At 58.5% G+C, this 16359-nt stretch overlaps 1 protein-coding gene across 1 annotated transcript in view; it reads right to left on the bottom strand.

The window, feature by feature from the left end:
• The window catches only part of PAX2 (paired box 2), a 109668-nt gene extending 93520 nt beyond the window's left edge, over positions 1-16148 (bottom strand). The window contains 4 exon segments of the mRNA XM_044420186.1: positions 11560-11757; positions 12782-12924; positions 12926-12951; positions 16106-16148. Of these exon segments, the coding sequence (XP_044276121.1) occupies positions 11560-11757; positions 12782-12924; positions 12926-12951; positions 16106-16148 (410 nt within the window).
• Between the last annotated feature and the right edge of the window lie 211 nt (positions 16149-16359).

Genomic DNA, 16359 nt, shown 5'->3' on the forward strand with positions numbered 1-16359 from the left:
CCCTCCACCTGCTCACTTTCTCCTTCTCTCACTCCAGGGCAGCACCTCTTAGAAAGCACCTGCATTTAGAACGACCAGAGAAGCTGGCTGGTCACCGCACCCTTGGTGTGCCTGCAGTCTGTCCTGACCCACCTGCTGAAGACAAATGCCCCAGGGCAGGGATCCCCAGCTTGGTCCCCTCGGGGGCTCAGCAGTGCCTGCCTGGCGCTTCACCCTTGGCCCCTGAAAAATGCCTCTTCAGTAAAACACGGGGGCACCCAATGCCGCTTCCTGTTCTGAACTGGCAGGCAGGAGGGGAGGGGAGGGGAGGGGAGGGCCTGCCCAGCCCCCCCTCCTCCTCCTCCTCCTCCTCCTCCTCCTCCTCCTCCTCCATGCAGGCATGTCCTTCCCCTGCCCACCCCCACTTTTGACTAGCCAGGCCCCTCGGCAGCGGGACGCGATTCGCACGTGCCGTGGTGCTGCGCCCACGGGAACATGCCTGGGGCTCGAAGACGCTGGGACCTGCTCCAAGGCAGGCTGAGCCCAGTCTCCTGGCACAAGCATGCGATCGGCCGGGGATCACGGGGATCGTTTGAAGAGGCTTCCGGCTGGTCCTGAGCCCTCCAGTGGCGAGAGAGGCTGCCCCTTCGGCACTTGCGCCCCTCCGCGCCGGGCTGGCTGCGCTGTCCCGACCAACTTCCTCTCCGGGCGTCAGCCGAGCGCCCGCGCCTCCACGCGCCTTCGCGGTCCCACCGCTCTCCCTCCTGTTGCCGCAGCCGTGCCGGTCCTCTCGGTGCCCTCCGGCTCTGCCCCAGGTACCCCCTTCTGCTGCAGCTCCCCGCCGCCAGCAGGTCCTTCCTCTGCCGGGTCGCTTCCCGAGGCCCGTCCGCGGCTTCTCCTTTCCTTTAGGTTTCCTCCGCTTGCCTTCGACTGTGCACTGTCCCTCGGTGTGCAGGGGGAGGCCCCCTCCTCCGGCGGTCGCGGCTGTGCCTGGCGCACGGTTGTCATTAAGGCGGGGGTGATTTTCCCCGAACAAACTGGGGAAATCCAAGGACGGCACATTTCAGCTACGGCTCCTCCATTTTGATTCAACTCCGGGGAGTGTCTGTAACCGGGTTGTCAACGGGAGTGCAGCAACCGGGTTATTCTCCGCCAGGGAATGTCTCTGCAGCGGAAGGGAAGGCGCTCGGAGCTGGTGTCCGCTGAAAGGCATGTCTCCGGCGTCTCCGCCTGGCTTTTGTCTGCCGGCGAGCCCTCGCCGCTCCTGCCCGGCCCGCGCTCCTGACTTGGCCGCGGGAAGGCGCAGCCTCCGCCGAGCGCGCTGGGCGGCCCCCTGCTGGGCAAAGCGCGGCACGGCAAGGCTCGCCCGGGCGGCGCGCAGCGCAGCGCTGAGCCGAGAGGCCGGATCCGTGCGGGCCGCGGGGCCGCGCTGGGGCCTCGGGCCCGTGGCAGCCGAAGGACTGCACGCCCGGGCTGCCTCTTCTCGCCTGCTTCTCCACCCTGAGTCGCTGGGGTTGTGCCGGCGGGGGGCGCTGGGGTCGCCATCACATGGTCCAGGCATTCCAGTGCACGAAGCCTCCACGCGGCCATTTCCCTGCACGGGGATTCTTTAGAGAACCGTGGACATCTCTTGCACACCTGTACGCATGCATGCGCGTTCCATGCAGTGGAAGGGAAGCGCAGCCCTGTGGATCCTCTCGCCCCGTGCAGCTTTCAGAGCCGCTGGCCATGGCTGACGGCTGGCGGGCGTGGGGAGCACTGTGCCGCAGTGCGGGCTCCCACCCGGTGGCCAAGCGTTTCTGGGCAAGCTCCCGAGCCCCGCTGCGGTGGTCTGTGCTTCGGCAGTCACGCTGCTGAATTCCACGGGTCTCTGTTTTATCGGCCAGGCTGTGCACTCTCAGACTGGACCCTCTCGGGGACGTGGTCTGGGCACGCAGGCCAAGATGGCTGCAGCCCGCAGGTGGTGCCCCGCTCTCTCTCCCCTCCTCTCCACCCCGCACAGCAGTGGGCATCCTTCGTCAGTAGTGTCTGTGTGCAGCGATGGTCCACCGAGCAAGCCCCAGCAGACGTGATGGAGGCCCGTTGGCTGCCGGCTTCTGGGCCTGGCAGTGTGTGATCCCCAAGTGCCAGTGGCGTTGTCCGGGCCTCCGCAATGGCTGTATGGGGCTCCCTGTTGCAGAGTGTTTGGACCAGAGGTCTGTGGCCAGCTGGTTCCAGGGGCACAAGGCCCTTCGGCTGCAACAGCCTCATGGGCTACTGGGCTGTTGCTGGGTGTGGCAAAGGAGAAACAGCTCAGGCCCGGGCCACTGAAGGAGCACCCCTCCCCAAAGAGGCCCTTCCCTTGGAGCCACCGTCACCCAAGTTGGGGGTGGTAGTAGGAGAGAAGGCCTCCGAGGGGCTGCTCCCAGGCTGTGGGGCTTCCTGCTGGGGAGGGGCTAGGGTGGCCCCTCTTGGTGGTGATTCTGCTAACAAGCCAAGATGCTTTCTGCTGGACCGGACCTTTGGCACGCAAGCTGGTCTGCTACTGAGCGGAGTCCTGTTCCATTTGGTGCTCTTGTCATTTCATTGCTGTGTTTTTAATCATATATTAAGCTATTTGTTTTTATGATTGTTTAACACAATTTATTTCATGCTTGGCCTTATTACTGTTAGCTAGTTGGAGTGCCATCTTGTCCTCTTTTTTTTTGGTGAACAGGCAGAGAAAATTAATTAAACAAGCAAGCTGCTTGGGGCCAGGCATCCTCTGCTTCCATATACTCCTGCCGAGATCCTAGGACCATCTTCAGAAACCCTCATTCTGATGCCTGCAGCAGATGTGGCTGGGGGTTGGCTGCAGGGAGAGGAACTTCCTGGGAGATGACACTGGTTGCGGAACGCTCTTCCAAGAAAGGCCCACCTGGTGCCCGCGATGCATCCTTTTGGGTACCAGCCTGATATAGAATTTGATACGACAAGATGAAGGCCTTCGTCGTTTTCACAAGCTTTTGGATCCTTTAGTTTCATTTTTAAGTGAGTTATGTTTTTAGATCTGCTGCAGCTTTTACTCTGATTTTTACGTTGGTTTTACTCTGTTTTAAAATTACTATATCGTGTCTTATCATATTCTAGTTTATAACTTAAATTTTTGTGAGCAGTCCACGAGCTTTGGCTATTGGCCAGTTTAACAATGGAATCAATGAAATGAAATGAAACCTTGCTCATTCATAAATTCTGCTGAGCTCAGGAGGAGCGGCAGCACGATCCTGCTCAAAAGCAAGTCCTGTTGAGTTCAGTGGGGCTTACTCCCAGGTAACTGGATGCGAGACTGTAGTCCAGTCCCATGGAAATGCAGAGAGCGCAGAATTGTGGCCACAGGGGCACCGACCTGGGAGTGAGCACTATCGGCCCCTGGGATCATTTCCATGCAAGCAAGCCCAGGGTTGCTCCGGGGGCTCCAGGTGCCTGGCAGAAACATCGCCCCCCCCCACCTGCATTGCTACTCTTTGCCTGCACGTTCTCGCACCAACACAAATGCAGTAGTAGCTTTGGGAAGAATCGCCTACGCGCAAAAACAAGATCAAAGGCTGTGACTGAGTAATATAGAAGAGCACTGGTATTTCCTCCCAGATTGTCAAGGAACCGGTGCTCTCCTCTGAGCTGAGTCTGTTTTATGCCTCTTGAATCAGGCGCAAAGATGAACCTGGCAGGATAATCTCTGCCATCAACATACACTTTGCAGAAGTAGAGAAAAGTTCTGTGAACTGACACCTTCACTTCATCCTGTGCTGACCAGACAAGACAGCCAAAGCCAGTGCAAATATCACAACCTGATTTGGAAATCAAATTATAATCTGAAAATAGCTTTATGAGAACAAACAGCAAATGCAGATTTACTGACTGAAAAACGTGATTTTCCACCTTACAGTTCCACTAGCCTGAGGCGACTCACATCATCCATAGATAAAACAAAATTCAGAAAAAGGCTAAAATTGTAATGAATCCAATAAAACATAGAGGCCACAGGTACTAAACACAGTAACCATTAAAACCAACAGCTAACTAAAACCGAGAAGAAGAAGCATCTAAAAGAAGGAACCTGAGCAGCTGGGCCTGGCCCCAGAGTTCACCCAACAAAATGCCAGCGGCCACCACGAAGAGGCTCCAGCGCGAGAACGGGGCACCACCGTGAGAAGGCGGCTGCGCGGCACGCGCCTCGGGACCCAGGGAACGGCTGCCAGCGGAGCCACGACTGCGCAGGTGCTTGGGGAGCAGCCCCACTCCATCTAGTGCCCCAGAGCTGGGAACATCCGCGTGGAAGAGGAGGGCTTTCCGCTGCTGCAGACTTTTCCAGGCTCCCAGCTAGAAGCAGGGTCCTGAGGCACCTGCAGGAACTGACCATGAAGGGCAGTTCTTCAGGCTCCTTGATCTTCTCACAATTCGGGTGAGCTCAGCAAGCAGAGACCCAGCCTGCGAGAATCGCCCTGGAGTGTGCCTCTCCTCTGACCCTGTTCGAGAGCCTTCCTTTTCCTCGCAAAGGGAAGGGAGGCCTGGATGACTCCCAGCACCGGCAGCTCCTTCCGGCCTGTCTCAGCCCTGCTCTGGGCAGCGCAGACCCGGGATCCCAGCCATGTTCTCTTCCTCTGCCTCCACCACTGCCTCCCGATCCGGCCCTGCCCCACAGACCCACACAAAAGGGGCCCCAGCCGTGCTCGTCTATGCAGCCCCACACAATGCCTCCCCACAGCCCCGGCATGCGCTATTCCTCTCAAAGGCCTTGGGGGACACTGAACACCTAGACAAGAAACACACACACACAGCCATGCTGGTTTGCTCAAAAAAATTCCAGTGGCCTCGTGAACATCCAGAGCAGTTTAGTGTCTCATGATGCCAGCGAGTGATTTTTCAAGGTTTGCAGCTCCCTTCCCTTCTCCCTCTTGGAGGTTCAAGAAAAAGCAGGGCCATGGGTCTGGGGGAGGCAGCAGGATCCCCTATTCCCTTTTTCTGTTTAATGCCTGGATTGAAGAGGCGTGTTGTGAAGCTTGAAAGCTTGCTCACAACTCTGTGGCTTTTCACTGCTATAATATAATAGGCCGATGCTGCTGATGCTTTTAGGATTTCTGCATAATAGCAGCAACATCATCAACACAGACTCTTCTACTGTGTGGGAATGGAAGACAGTGATTCTGTGGTCCCCACAGACCAGAGGCACAACTCTGACTGTTGCGGGGGACCTAAGCAGGGATGTGCCCTCCCACCCATGGAGAAAGCGCAACTGTGGAAGAGAGCCGGGTTGGGAGAAACGGGGGCATAAGGGTGGGCAGGGACTGGGAGGATCTGCGGAGCCACAGGCCTCTGTTCCCGTTCCCTCCATCGAGCTGGAGGTAGGCCGGGGGTGGCTGGGGGGGAGGGCAGCTAAGTGGGCCCAGAAGAAGGACCGGGAGGGGGAAATGTTGCCACTGCTCTTCCTGCCCTGCCTGGCTCATCCGACGGAGCGCCCCGGCTGCTACCTGTAGGACTGAACTCACAGCCATCTGTTAGCCTAGGAGGACATCTCCCTGAATGCTGCAGGGCCTGCCTCCAAACAGACGCACACCAGAACGAAGACGGCCTTCTCTGCACCCATGAGCCACGTCCCACGCGGCCTGAACTGCGATGCTGGCAGCCCACCCTGCCTGGGGGCAGCACTGCCTGCGGGGCCTGGCTGCCCTTGAGCTGCGGCTTTAGAGCAGCCCAGAGTGGCCGGCCAGCCCCTGGGTTCGCTTCTGGCACCGCCCTGGCAGGAGAAGCAGCTCTTTCCTCATGTACTGGAATAAAGGCGCCAAGGGGCAGCACAACACAGCAGTGCTCAAAACTGGCATGCTTGTCCGACATGTCGTTTCCCTTTCAAAGTTGCTGCCACGGTATATTTTATAAACCGTCTTGTTTTCTTTCACATTATCCCAAGGGAATGTTGCCTCCCACCTCAGAAACATGCGCAGTGCGGCAGTGAAATGAACGGGGCGACCCACCCTGTTTACAGCCGGAGACCCTGCCCTCGGGCCGTATGCGGAGCGACCCAAGTGGGCCCAATCCACTTCCAACAAAAGCCGCTGGCCCTGGTGCATCAGACCCGCGTGGATCCAGAGCACACTGGGCCGTTGCTAGCGGCCCAGGCTCCGGAAAATGGCGCGGCCCTGCTCCTGCGCCGTTCACAGTGGTGCGACCCGCAAAAGGCGGCCAGTGGCCTCTCCGTGCCGCGGCATCATTCCTGCCGACTTGCTACGGGTGAAGCTGCCGCTACAAGTCCGGGCAGAGGAGGGGGCTTGAAAGACGGTGGGCCCGCGGACACCAGGGCTGAGCAGAGCGGTCCGCTGCTGGCAGCGGAGGAGCCATGGCTTTGCGCAGCCTGCCATTCAGGCCACGTGGTGGTAGCAGCACTCCAGCTCTACCCCGATTTCACTCTGGCTCTGCCGAGGGAGCGAGCGCCACGGGCATCCCTCCGCCGCCCGGCCTGTTACCGCGCCAGAGGGAGAGGTTCTTCACAGGACGCCTCAAGTCAGCTGCCCACAGAGCAACCTTTCTCTTCCTACTGGGAGGGCTGGCCCAGATTATTGTCCAGCCTTGAAAATGGCTGGGCACTGCCAGACCAAAGGTAAATGGGGCAGCAGGAGGTGGTGTGGGGATTCCACACGGGTCCCACGACGGAGCCTCATGAACCGATGTGGAAGGGAGCCCAGCTGAAATCAACTTGCAGGACCGACAGCAGCCGGAAACCAGCCAGCCCGCTCTGGCAGTGCTGAAATCCCAGAAAGAAGTGGTGGGAACGAGGAAGTGCCGCCCGCCTAAAATGCTGACGGTGGCCGCCCTTTCCATCACCTTGTTCCCGGTCTATAGAAACGCGGTCCATCTTGGACTTTCTGTTCACCTATTTTGCTGATGGATGTCATGCTGCCTGTATAAGCATGCGCTGCGATCTGCCTTCTCTCACTGTTATCCACCCAAACCTGGTTTACTTATCGATTCAGCTCCAGGCACTGGTTTGCTACTTGTTCACGGGCAGTGGCCCATTTCAAACAACTGATCCCTCTTCAGGTATAGTGAAGGACCATGTGAAAGCCACATCTTCAGTTACATGTCTAGGTCATCAGTCTCTCTGATGGCTAAAAAGGTTGGATGAGAAAGCTTTTAACAGTAGCTACTTTCCAACCTGAGATATCCATGTTTTCTAAACACTCCCATTCAGATATTAGGATAATCGATACCAAGGTGCCTCACTATTCTTCCAAGCAAAACAGCCAGATTTTGACTGACAGAGCTTCCACAGGAACTTATTTGTTTGTCTTAAAATTTATATTTCACCCCTTTCAAGAGTTACAAGAAAGCAGAAAAAGAGGTGTGCGCACAGAAAAACAGAACACCTCTCCAGAGGTTTTTAGCACTGATCTGCAGTAAAAGTATAATGTAGGCAAACAGCAATGCCGTGCAGAAAGCAACCTGAGCGATCTCCGATTTGTGTGGGAGTGAGATAGAAGAGAAGGTGGAGGGGTGAGCCAAAGGAAGACAAAGTCATTTTTGCTGTACAATGTAAAGCTGAACCTCTAAATATTCCCTCTATTAAAACAGAGGGTTAAAGTAATCTTAACATTAATTTGTGATTATTTACAGTGCTTCCAAACTTGGAAAGATAAGCATTTTGCTATACAAGGTTTGATTGCCCAGACCTTTGAAAGGGAAGAGAGAAAAAATCCAGTTCTAGCTGCTCTTAACTGCACTCACTGCCAGCAACCAGGAAGCTGCAGTCTAAGGACCGAGGCCTCATGGGCTCCTCCATGAAAGACGCGGCAATTCTCTGCTTTCCCTAGTCACCTCGCACTTTCATAGTTTCAAGTCACTGGGCCTGAAACGTGCCACTGAGAGCTCATCCCCCGGTGTGGGGCCTGCAAATTTAATGCTACTTTAAAATACGAGAGGAAAGTCCTCCTCTTCCAGAGGCGATGGGCGCATCGCACAACAAATCGGTTCATAGGAGGGGAAACCTGAATTTGCAGGGAACAGTCGCACAATGAGAAGAGCGATGGGGCATGATTGTCAGATGCATCCCAGGCACAAGATAATCCGTGCAACCCTCGCAATATTTGTCAGCACCAGCGGACCACCTTGACTTGGATTTTAAGCCTAACCTAACCTTCGTTTTCCTCTTTCCTCTCTTGGCTCAGAACCTAATGGAAGAAAACTGTATTCTGAGGAAGAAGCATCAGGGTTTTGGGGGTGTCTAATGACTTCGTTGTGTATTCTCAACAGGGTTCCTCACTTTTTTCAGTCATTGCTCTAAACAGAATCATTTCTTACATGCCTCAGATTCCAGGAAACAATTCCCAGACAAATGAAAGCAAGGAGGGGAAGGAAAGAGGGGGAGAGGGAGAAAGAGAGACTGTGGCATTTTAACAATTTGTACCAAGTTAGTTTTTAATTATTACCAGAATGAAAAGGCCATCTTCCCTAAAGTTGAGTTTTGAGAGGGTTAATATCTATTCAGGATAATGTTTATACAATTTCTTCAGACCACTGGCCAAGAGTGTCGTCTCTGTTAGTGACAAAGCGCTGCTGGTGTTATTTATCTATTTATCTATAAGCGCTGCTCATGTTATTTATCTATTTATCTATCTAGGATTATCTATTATGTTAACCCGCTGAACTCCATATCTGGGTAGATTGTGCAACAGGCAGACAAATCAAGGTCTCCCCAGTGAAGGGGGACCCAGTGCACCCCAGGGGTACCCGATTCTCAGGCTGACAGCCGGGGCCTATACACATGCAAGGATCCCAGGCCTCTAATGCTGGCTGTGTCAGTTGCCCATGGAAGGGCCTTCCTACTCTGCCGAACTGCCATCTTGTCAATAATTGAGAGTAAACTAGTAACAAAGGAGATCAACCCTGACTGCTCTTTAGGACAGATCCTGAAGCTGAAGCTCAAGTACTTTGGCCACCTAATGAGAAGGAACAACTCACTGGAGAAGACCCTGATGCTGGGAACGACTGACACCGAAAGGAGAAAGGGACGGCAGAGACTGAGGTGGCTGGATGGGGCCACTGGGGTGGTGGGAGTGGGCTTGGGTGGACTCCGGGGGATGGTGGAGGGCAGGAAAACCTGGAAGGTTGTCCATGGGGTCACAAAGAGCAACTGAACAACAACAGCAACAAAACTAGTAACAAGCCAGAGAGCACAGAGCTTTCCTCTTGACGCAGCCACCAGTGGGCGAAACGCGGCGCCCTGATCCATAAAACTGGCCACGGCAGAAGACCACATGCGTTGATAAAAAGGGCAGCAACCTTCAGCTCCGCGGTGGGGCTGCCTGCCTGACGGAACGGAACTTGCTATGCCCCTGAATGGGCTCCTGGCAAGGGCAGATCGGGGCATCAGTCTCGCTGGTCATGGGGATCACCTGCCGCTTTCCCAAAGACAATGACCCCCCCCCGCACGCCCCCCAGGATGAGTGCCTGATGGTGTCATCTTGAGCTGCCAACAACAGCTTTTCTATGCCAGCGAAAGAACAGCCTGTTCCTTCTGAAATAAAACTCTCTGCTTGCACTTTTGGGGCACGGATGCCTCCCCTCCGGAGCTCCCCTTCCACAGCTGCCTCCGTAGGAGCCCACATGTTGATCTGATATTATTGCAGTACCTAACCAAGACCGCAGAATCTGGGTATTTTTTTAGGAGTGCATCTAATTAGCCGATCAGTATTATGTTACTCTATTCATAACTTAATAACCGGTTTAATACAGATGGTACACACAGGGATAATTTTCTAGGATAGTCTAGCAGGATATTACAAAGAGATGCAGGGGAGGGGAGTCATTTTTAGCAAGGTACATTCTCCTTGCTAATTTTACCTGCTGTTTGGAGATGAGCTGGGATAATTCCATATCATTTCCAAAAATATTATGTACAATTGACACAAGATGCAGGTTGGAAAAATGCCTTCTAGCTGTTAGAATTTGGAAAAATTTTCCCCGGGAGCCAAACGGATTAACAAAAGCATTGTTTGCAAAGTGCTTCTTGAAGACGGAAGGCGGCACAATGAAGTATTTAGGCAAGCAGCGGTGGGGGGGGGGGACTGCCGCCTGCTCTGCCCCCCACGCCCCGCAGGCGCCTCTGTGGGCCCTCGTCCTCTATTACCTTGCACTTTGGCACTTGCTGCTTGGGGCGCAAAACGCGCTTGCTTCGCAGCTGGCTGATTCCACAAGGCTGCACGGGAGGCGTTTCACCTGCCGAGGTTTTGTTCCCTGCAGGCAGCCCAAGGACCGGCAGCTCTGAAAACGGCTAAATCTTTAAATCTGCAGAAGTGGCTTGCGTTAGCCAGTTTGCAGATAGTGGCATCTCAGGTTCATATGTGCTTGTGTTACACGTCTCAGTTCGCTGCCGGCTTCCATCGCGGAGCGCAGCTAATTCTATGCCCGCCCGACACAGTCCGCACGTCACGCCACGGCCTCGCTCCCTTCCCGCATCAGCACCCGGGATAGCCCGTGGGGCGGAGGGGGGGGGTCTCTGCTTCCGCCCACATTTGTGCTTCTCGGCGCGTCGGTGTGCGAACGGCACAGATCTGCATTGCCATCCGGGTGGCTCTAACGCAGGGTTGTGTCAACACATGCATCCCATCTATGAAATCGTTGTTGTGTGCGCGTGTGCGCGCACAGCCGCGCGCATCTGGTTAGATAAATAGGCAGAAGCACCGCACCCCCTGGGAGCCATCGCTGGAGAAAGCAGCACTGCCGCGGCCTGTTATGCATTTCTAGACATTTGGACCTCCTGCATCCAGAAACTTGGGCAGATGGGAAAGCAGGGAAGGGGCGGCGCAGGCTCCCTAAGCCTTTCGTCTTCCTCAAGTCTAGACAGCTCCGAATCTAAAACCGCCTCCTTGCAAGTAAGCCATCCCATGCACAGGCACCCCCTCTTTGCAACCCTTGACCCCAGGCGAGGGCTTTCGCACAAGCTGCTCCGGGGCCTGAGGGGCTCGCTCAGGTGTGGACTCTCCGTCTTCCTCCAGGAGGAAGCTGCATCGCCCGGAGGCGAGGGAAGGGCGGCGGGGCGCGGGGCGCGAGTCAAGGCTGGCTGTTTAGGACAAACCGCCACCGGGCGTTTCAATGGCTCGGCGGTGCGCGGCGCTGCTCGCCTTGGGACAGAGGGGCGTCTGACCGGAGGCGCTTTAACCGTTCCCAGGGCGGCAGGGAAACGGGCGGGCTTGTCTCCTCGCCCACGGGCGGCCCGACGACGCTAGCGGCGCCCAGGAGTTAGCCCGGGGCCGGGCGGAGCCAGGCTGCCTTCCTCGTGGGCTCCCGAGCCCGGTTCCTAGCAAGCCTGGCACAGCGAGCCCCGAGGGGGGGCGCTGGAGGGCCTGGGGCCGGGACGGCATGGGCGGGCCGCTCCAGCAGGCAGCGCCGAGCCGCCGCTTCCGCCCGAGAAAGCGCGGGGAGAGAAGGGGAGGCCTCGGGCGGGCGAGGGGCGGGCGAGCCGGGCTCTGCGCGCCCCTCGCGCGGGCTTCGCGGGCGGACGGAGCCGGAGCTGGAGCCGGAGCGGCCGGCCGCAGAGGCGACCCGGGGCGGGGCGCGCTTGCCAAGGCTTACCGGTTGATGGAGGAGACGCTGGGCACCGTGTCGTTGTCGCAGATGCCTTCGGCCAGCAGCCGGTCCCGGATCTCCCAGGCGAACATGGTCGGGTTCTGCCGCTTGTATTCGGCGATTTTATCCACTACTTTGGGGGTGGCCACTTTCGGCTTGGACCCTCCTATCACTCCGGGCTTGATGCTCCCCGTCTCGTAGTACCTGCCAATGCAAAGTGAGGTTCAGCTGCGCCCCCAGGCCTGGGCAAGACTGAGCTCCCCCCTCCCGCCCGGCCCCGAACACGCGCCGAAAGGTTTGGACGTGATTTGGCCCCTTCACCCGGGGAGGTGGAGACGCTCGCGTGGGGTGTCGACCCCCGGAGTGCCCGAAGGGTCGGCGGGCCTCTCGGGGACGTGCTCGGGCCTCTTCCTCGCATCGGGCTTCGCTCCTAGTTCCGCCAGGAGAGGCGGGGAGGACTACCGCAGGCAGGCCTGGGTCGGACTGGCCCCTCCTCTCCGCCCCCCACCCGGCTGCCCATGCGGCCGACCGAGGGCGTAAGTGGACTCCCACGCTCAGCCCTGGGGAGCGACGGGCGGGAGGAGCATCCGCGGACGACAGGGGCTCTCCCCGCGCCCGATCCCGGGCCCCCTTCCCTGCTGGAACCGCACAAGCGGGCGCCTGCCTTTGCTACGTGCCCTCCTCCGTGCACCAAGTCCCGGGGGCTCTGCGAAGAGGGGCGAGTGGGGTTTGGCTGTTGGCTGGTGCGGCCGCCGGCCCCCGTGCCCTCCCCCAGCCCCTCCACCGCATGCACCGGGGCTGGCCGCCTCGTCTCCCCGCTCCCGTCTGCGCTGAGTTCTGCCGCAGGCCGGCGGTGGCCCATCTCCTCGGCAGAAGGCAGCTGCCGGCCTGCTGGTCCCTGCTGACCTGGGCGTGGAGAGAAAGTAGGGCCCGGCCTGGCTTAGCTGGGAGGCGGGGAGGGGAGACGCGCAGGCTGGTCTCGCAGCACATTGGCTTGCACCCGGTTTGTTTCTCTGCTTGTTTGGCTTGTCCCCCTCTTTCCGAACCCACAGCAGGTCCCTGTTTTGAGATAGTTCCAGACAAAACAAAGCAAAGCAGGCGGGTGGGTCGGTGCGCCGCGGAGCCTGGCCTCTCCGAGCCCCCGCCGGGCCGGGGCTGCGCAGCGGGCGGCCGCCGGCGTCTCGGCGGGGCAGAGGGCCCGGCCTGCCCTCGCCCTCCCCAGGCTCACCTGCCGAGGATCTTGCTGACGCAGCCGTGGCTGACCCGCAGCTGCCGGGAGATGTCGCAGGGCCGCACGCCCTGGTGCGCCAGCTCCACGATCCTTTGCCTCACCACATCAGGCAGGGGCCTGCCGTTCACAAACACCCCCCCCGAGCTGGTTGACGCCCCCGTGCCCTGCTGGGGAGAGAGAAGAAAAGCACAAGCCCACGCACGCGGCAGGGAGAAAGGCGACGTTAGTCGGGGCGGTCAGGCCGCGCGACCCGCGGGCGGGCGGGCGCCTGGGGGCCGCAGGGCGGGCGGGGTGGGCCGCGGGGACGGACTCCTCCCGCGGGGCCCCGGCCGGGCGAGCGGGCGCTCCGGGCCGCTGCCTGAGGTTGCGCCCGCGGAGGCTCCGGGCGGAAGGGCCGGAGAGAGCCCCCCTGCCGCCCCTCGTTCCGAGCTACCTCTCCCGGGCCCCCGTGCGGGGGGCTCGCCCCTGTCCTATCGCACAGGCGCAGCCCTGCTTCTCCGCGGGACCGCTCGGCTGCCGCGGCCGCCCCCCCTCCCTCCCCTCCCCTCACGCGGCGCGGCCCTGCCATGTCGCATCGCGCCACCGGCCGCGGTTCTCCCGCACACAATAAAGGACGGGCTCGGCCTTTCCTGGCGTCCTGCACCCCCTTCCTTTCCGCGGTGTCTGCCAGACTGGAACCGCACGCCCCCCCCCCCCCGCTCATCGTGCGGAATAATTTTCGGGGAAAGGAGCTGCAGCACTTGCGCGTGTCCCTTGGCTGGTTTTAAGGAGCCCGTTTCCCGCATCGCGAAAATCCCCCTCGCCTCGCCTCGCCTCTCCAGACAACCTTCACAATTAGTAGCTTTTGAAATGCGGCTAAATCTATTTTAATAATATTATTAAAATGTCGCTCGTTTCTGATTTTGCAAAAGGGAAGGAGAGGCCGGAACTTCAGGAGAGGGTTTGAATCCAGGCTCTGCAGAGCCCTTCACGGTCCTTGTTGTCCGGCCCCGACACGCGGGTGCCGGTCTCGCCTCCTTCGCTCCGCCGCTCCACCGGACGGGGCTGCCGGCCCCGCTCTCGCGGCTCGGCCCGGCCCGGCCCGCCGCCCGCCAAGCCGAACGCGCGCGTCGCAGGCGGCCTCGGCTGCCGCAGCAGGGGCTGCTGGAGCCCCTTCCGTGCTCGGCCGGGCCGGGCGGGCCGTCATGCGGTCCCGGGGGACTGCGTCTCCCGAGAGAACCCCCGGCTCGCGGCGGGCCGGCCCTGCTGCGCTCGGGCGGGAGAAGGAAGGAGGTCTTGCGCCGGTTCCGCGGCTGGCTGAAAAATGACCCGCTTGTGCTTTGGCGCGGCGGCTCCGCAGCCCTTCCGCACGCGGTGACACTGACTTATTGGCTCTGAACTTCGGGCAAACTCGCCGTGCCCTGCGATCGATCCCGGCCCTGCTCGCAGATAGAGTTTTTCGCCTCTTCCGGCAGCCCCGCCACGAGGGAGGCTGCTCGGCGCCGGGCGTCTCGGGCGGACGTCGTGCCCGCTTCGGCGCAAGGGCGACCGGGGAGGCAGGCGCCCGCGCCGCGGCGGGCGAGCGGCCGGGAAGAAGCGCGGCTGGCCCGCTCCCGTCTCCGCGAGGGAGGCGCCGAATGCCGCCCTGCGTCGCCGCGGATCTGCTTGTTTTCTTCCTGGTCTGGGTCACCTTTTGCAGATGTTGCCTCTAAAGTTACAAGCAGGCATTTTCTCCAGCACCTCATTCCTGAATAATTCAGAGCACCTTTGATAACTCGCATTACAGAGTATTAAAAGGCAACAGATGCAGAAAAGATTAAAGAATTAATAATTCAAATTATTGCACCTGCGTCTTCCTAACGACCCCATTCCAAGTTGGAAGTCACTTCGTTGCGGTTTAGATCCCGTATTTGTTTCTGTTCTCGCTTCCTTTGTACGCGGCGCAGGTTGTCGAGGAGGCCGGCCTTACGTTACGAGGCGGCTGAAGAAGGCGGAATGCGCCGGCTCGGAAATATTCGTGGAAAAGAAAGAAGCCTTATCTTGATTTTTAAATGGTTACCCAGCTATGTAATCTGGAACTGTGTTTGTTAAAACACGTTTAAATTACATTACAGCTGGAACCATGTCAGGCTTTCTTTCGTTCGTTCGTTCGTTCTTCTTCCTTTGCTTTCCTTTGCTTTCCTTTGCTTTCCTTTGCTTTCCTTTTTCTTTTTCTCTCTTTCTTTCTTTTTTTGCTAAGGGCCTGTGAGAGACATGAAACCTATGCATACACCCCCCCCCCCGTTTTTAAATCCATGGGAAACTGCTTGAAAATAACACATTTCCAAACGAATGTAAATTGTGGCCATATTATTTTATCCGGAAGTATGCTTAAGTCCTAACAGATTAATTAAGTGAAATTTTCAAGATTAAGTGTAATTTTTGTTTTATAAGGAGGCCATATACTTCTTCAAATTTAAGAAAGTCTGAAGTTCAGGGGAAATATGTCAAAAGTTACCGGCTGTCTTAATTATTCATTTCCTGACTCTCCTATTGCATAATTCCGGTGATTCTGGAGTTCGCCCTAGTTTTATTTAAGAGTGCAAACCCCGTACTGCTTTCTCGCGTGCGTGCGTGCGCGTGCAAATTGGGGGCGATGAAGCACCCGCGCGAGGCAGGGTCTGGGGTTCCCCTTTCCGAGCGAGGGAGGCGAAGGAACGGGCCGGGCATCCTCTGCTTCACGTGAAGGCCAGGGTGGCGAAAATCCACACGAGAGATTTGCCCCCACTCACCTTCTGCAAAGGTAACAATCGAACAATCCTCGCCATCCTTATTTCAAAGCAAAGCAAACAAACAATAACGAATCGCGCTCCTGTCGGAGGATATTTTTGCTCCTTTCAGAAACCGGGTGACAAGCCCGCTCCAGGGAGCCAAAGCTTTATATTCTATCGCGCAGGGTTTGTCCTGTCTCTCTGAATCCGTAACTCTTAATTTTACAGGAAGGAACTCCTCAGAAGTACTTCGAGCTTTGGCCGACTGTCGGGAAGGGCTCTGCGCCCAGAACGGCGCGGCGCGGGCCTCCCGTGCCCTCCCTCCCGCCCTCCCGTCTGCAGACCGGGCGGCCGGCGGCTCTCCAGGTCCCACGAGTTGGGTGCAGGAGGGACCTCTCTGGAGGGTCCCCGCCAGAGGGAGGGAGGGAGGCGAGGCCGAAAGGGGCGACCGGCCTTCCTCCCGCTGCCTTCCGGCCGCCGGGTGTGCGCGGTGGAGAGATGGGAGCCGAGAGAGCGCTCAGGTGCGGCAGAGCGGCGAGAGGCCGGCGCGGGGAGGAGGCGAGGCGAGGCGAGGGCTGCGGCCGGTACTCACGGTGCATCGCGGAGAAGGGGTCTGCCTTGCAGTGCATATCCATGGGGAGGCAGAGGAAGGGGAAGAAGTCGGCTGAAGCCGCCGTGTCGCCGCGAAGAGTCAACTTCAGCACTTGGGGGAGAATCAGGCGGAAGAATCGCAGGAGAGCGCCCGGCGCACCGGGGTGAGGCTGGCGGCCGCGGCGAGTGCCCTGGCCGCCCGCCCGCCGCCCGCCCGCCCGCCCGCGCCACTGGCCGGCTGGCCGGCTGGCTGGC

The sequence above is a fragment of the Varanus komodoensis genome, unplaced genomic scaffold (assembly GCF_004798865.1).
Source record: "Varanus komodoensis strain SLA01 unplaced genomic scaffold, ASM479886v1 scaffold11, whole genome shotgun sequence".
Taxonomy (NCBI): Eukaryota; Metazoa; Chordata; class Lepidosauria; order Squamata; family Varanidae; genus Varanus; species Varanus komodoensis.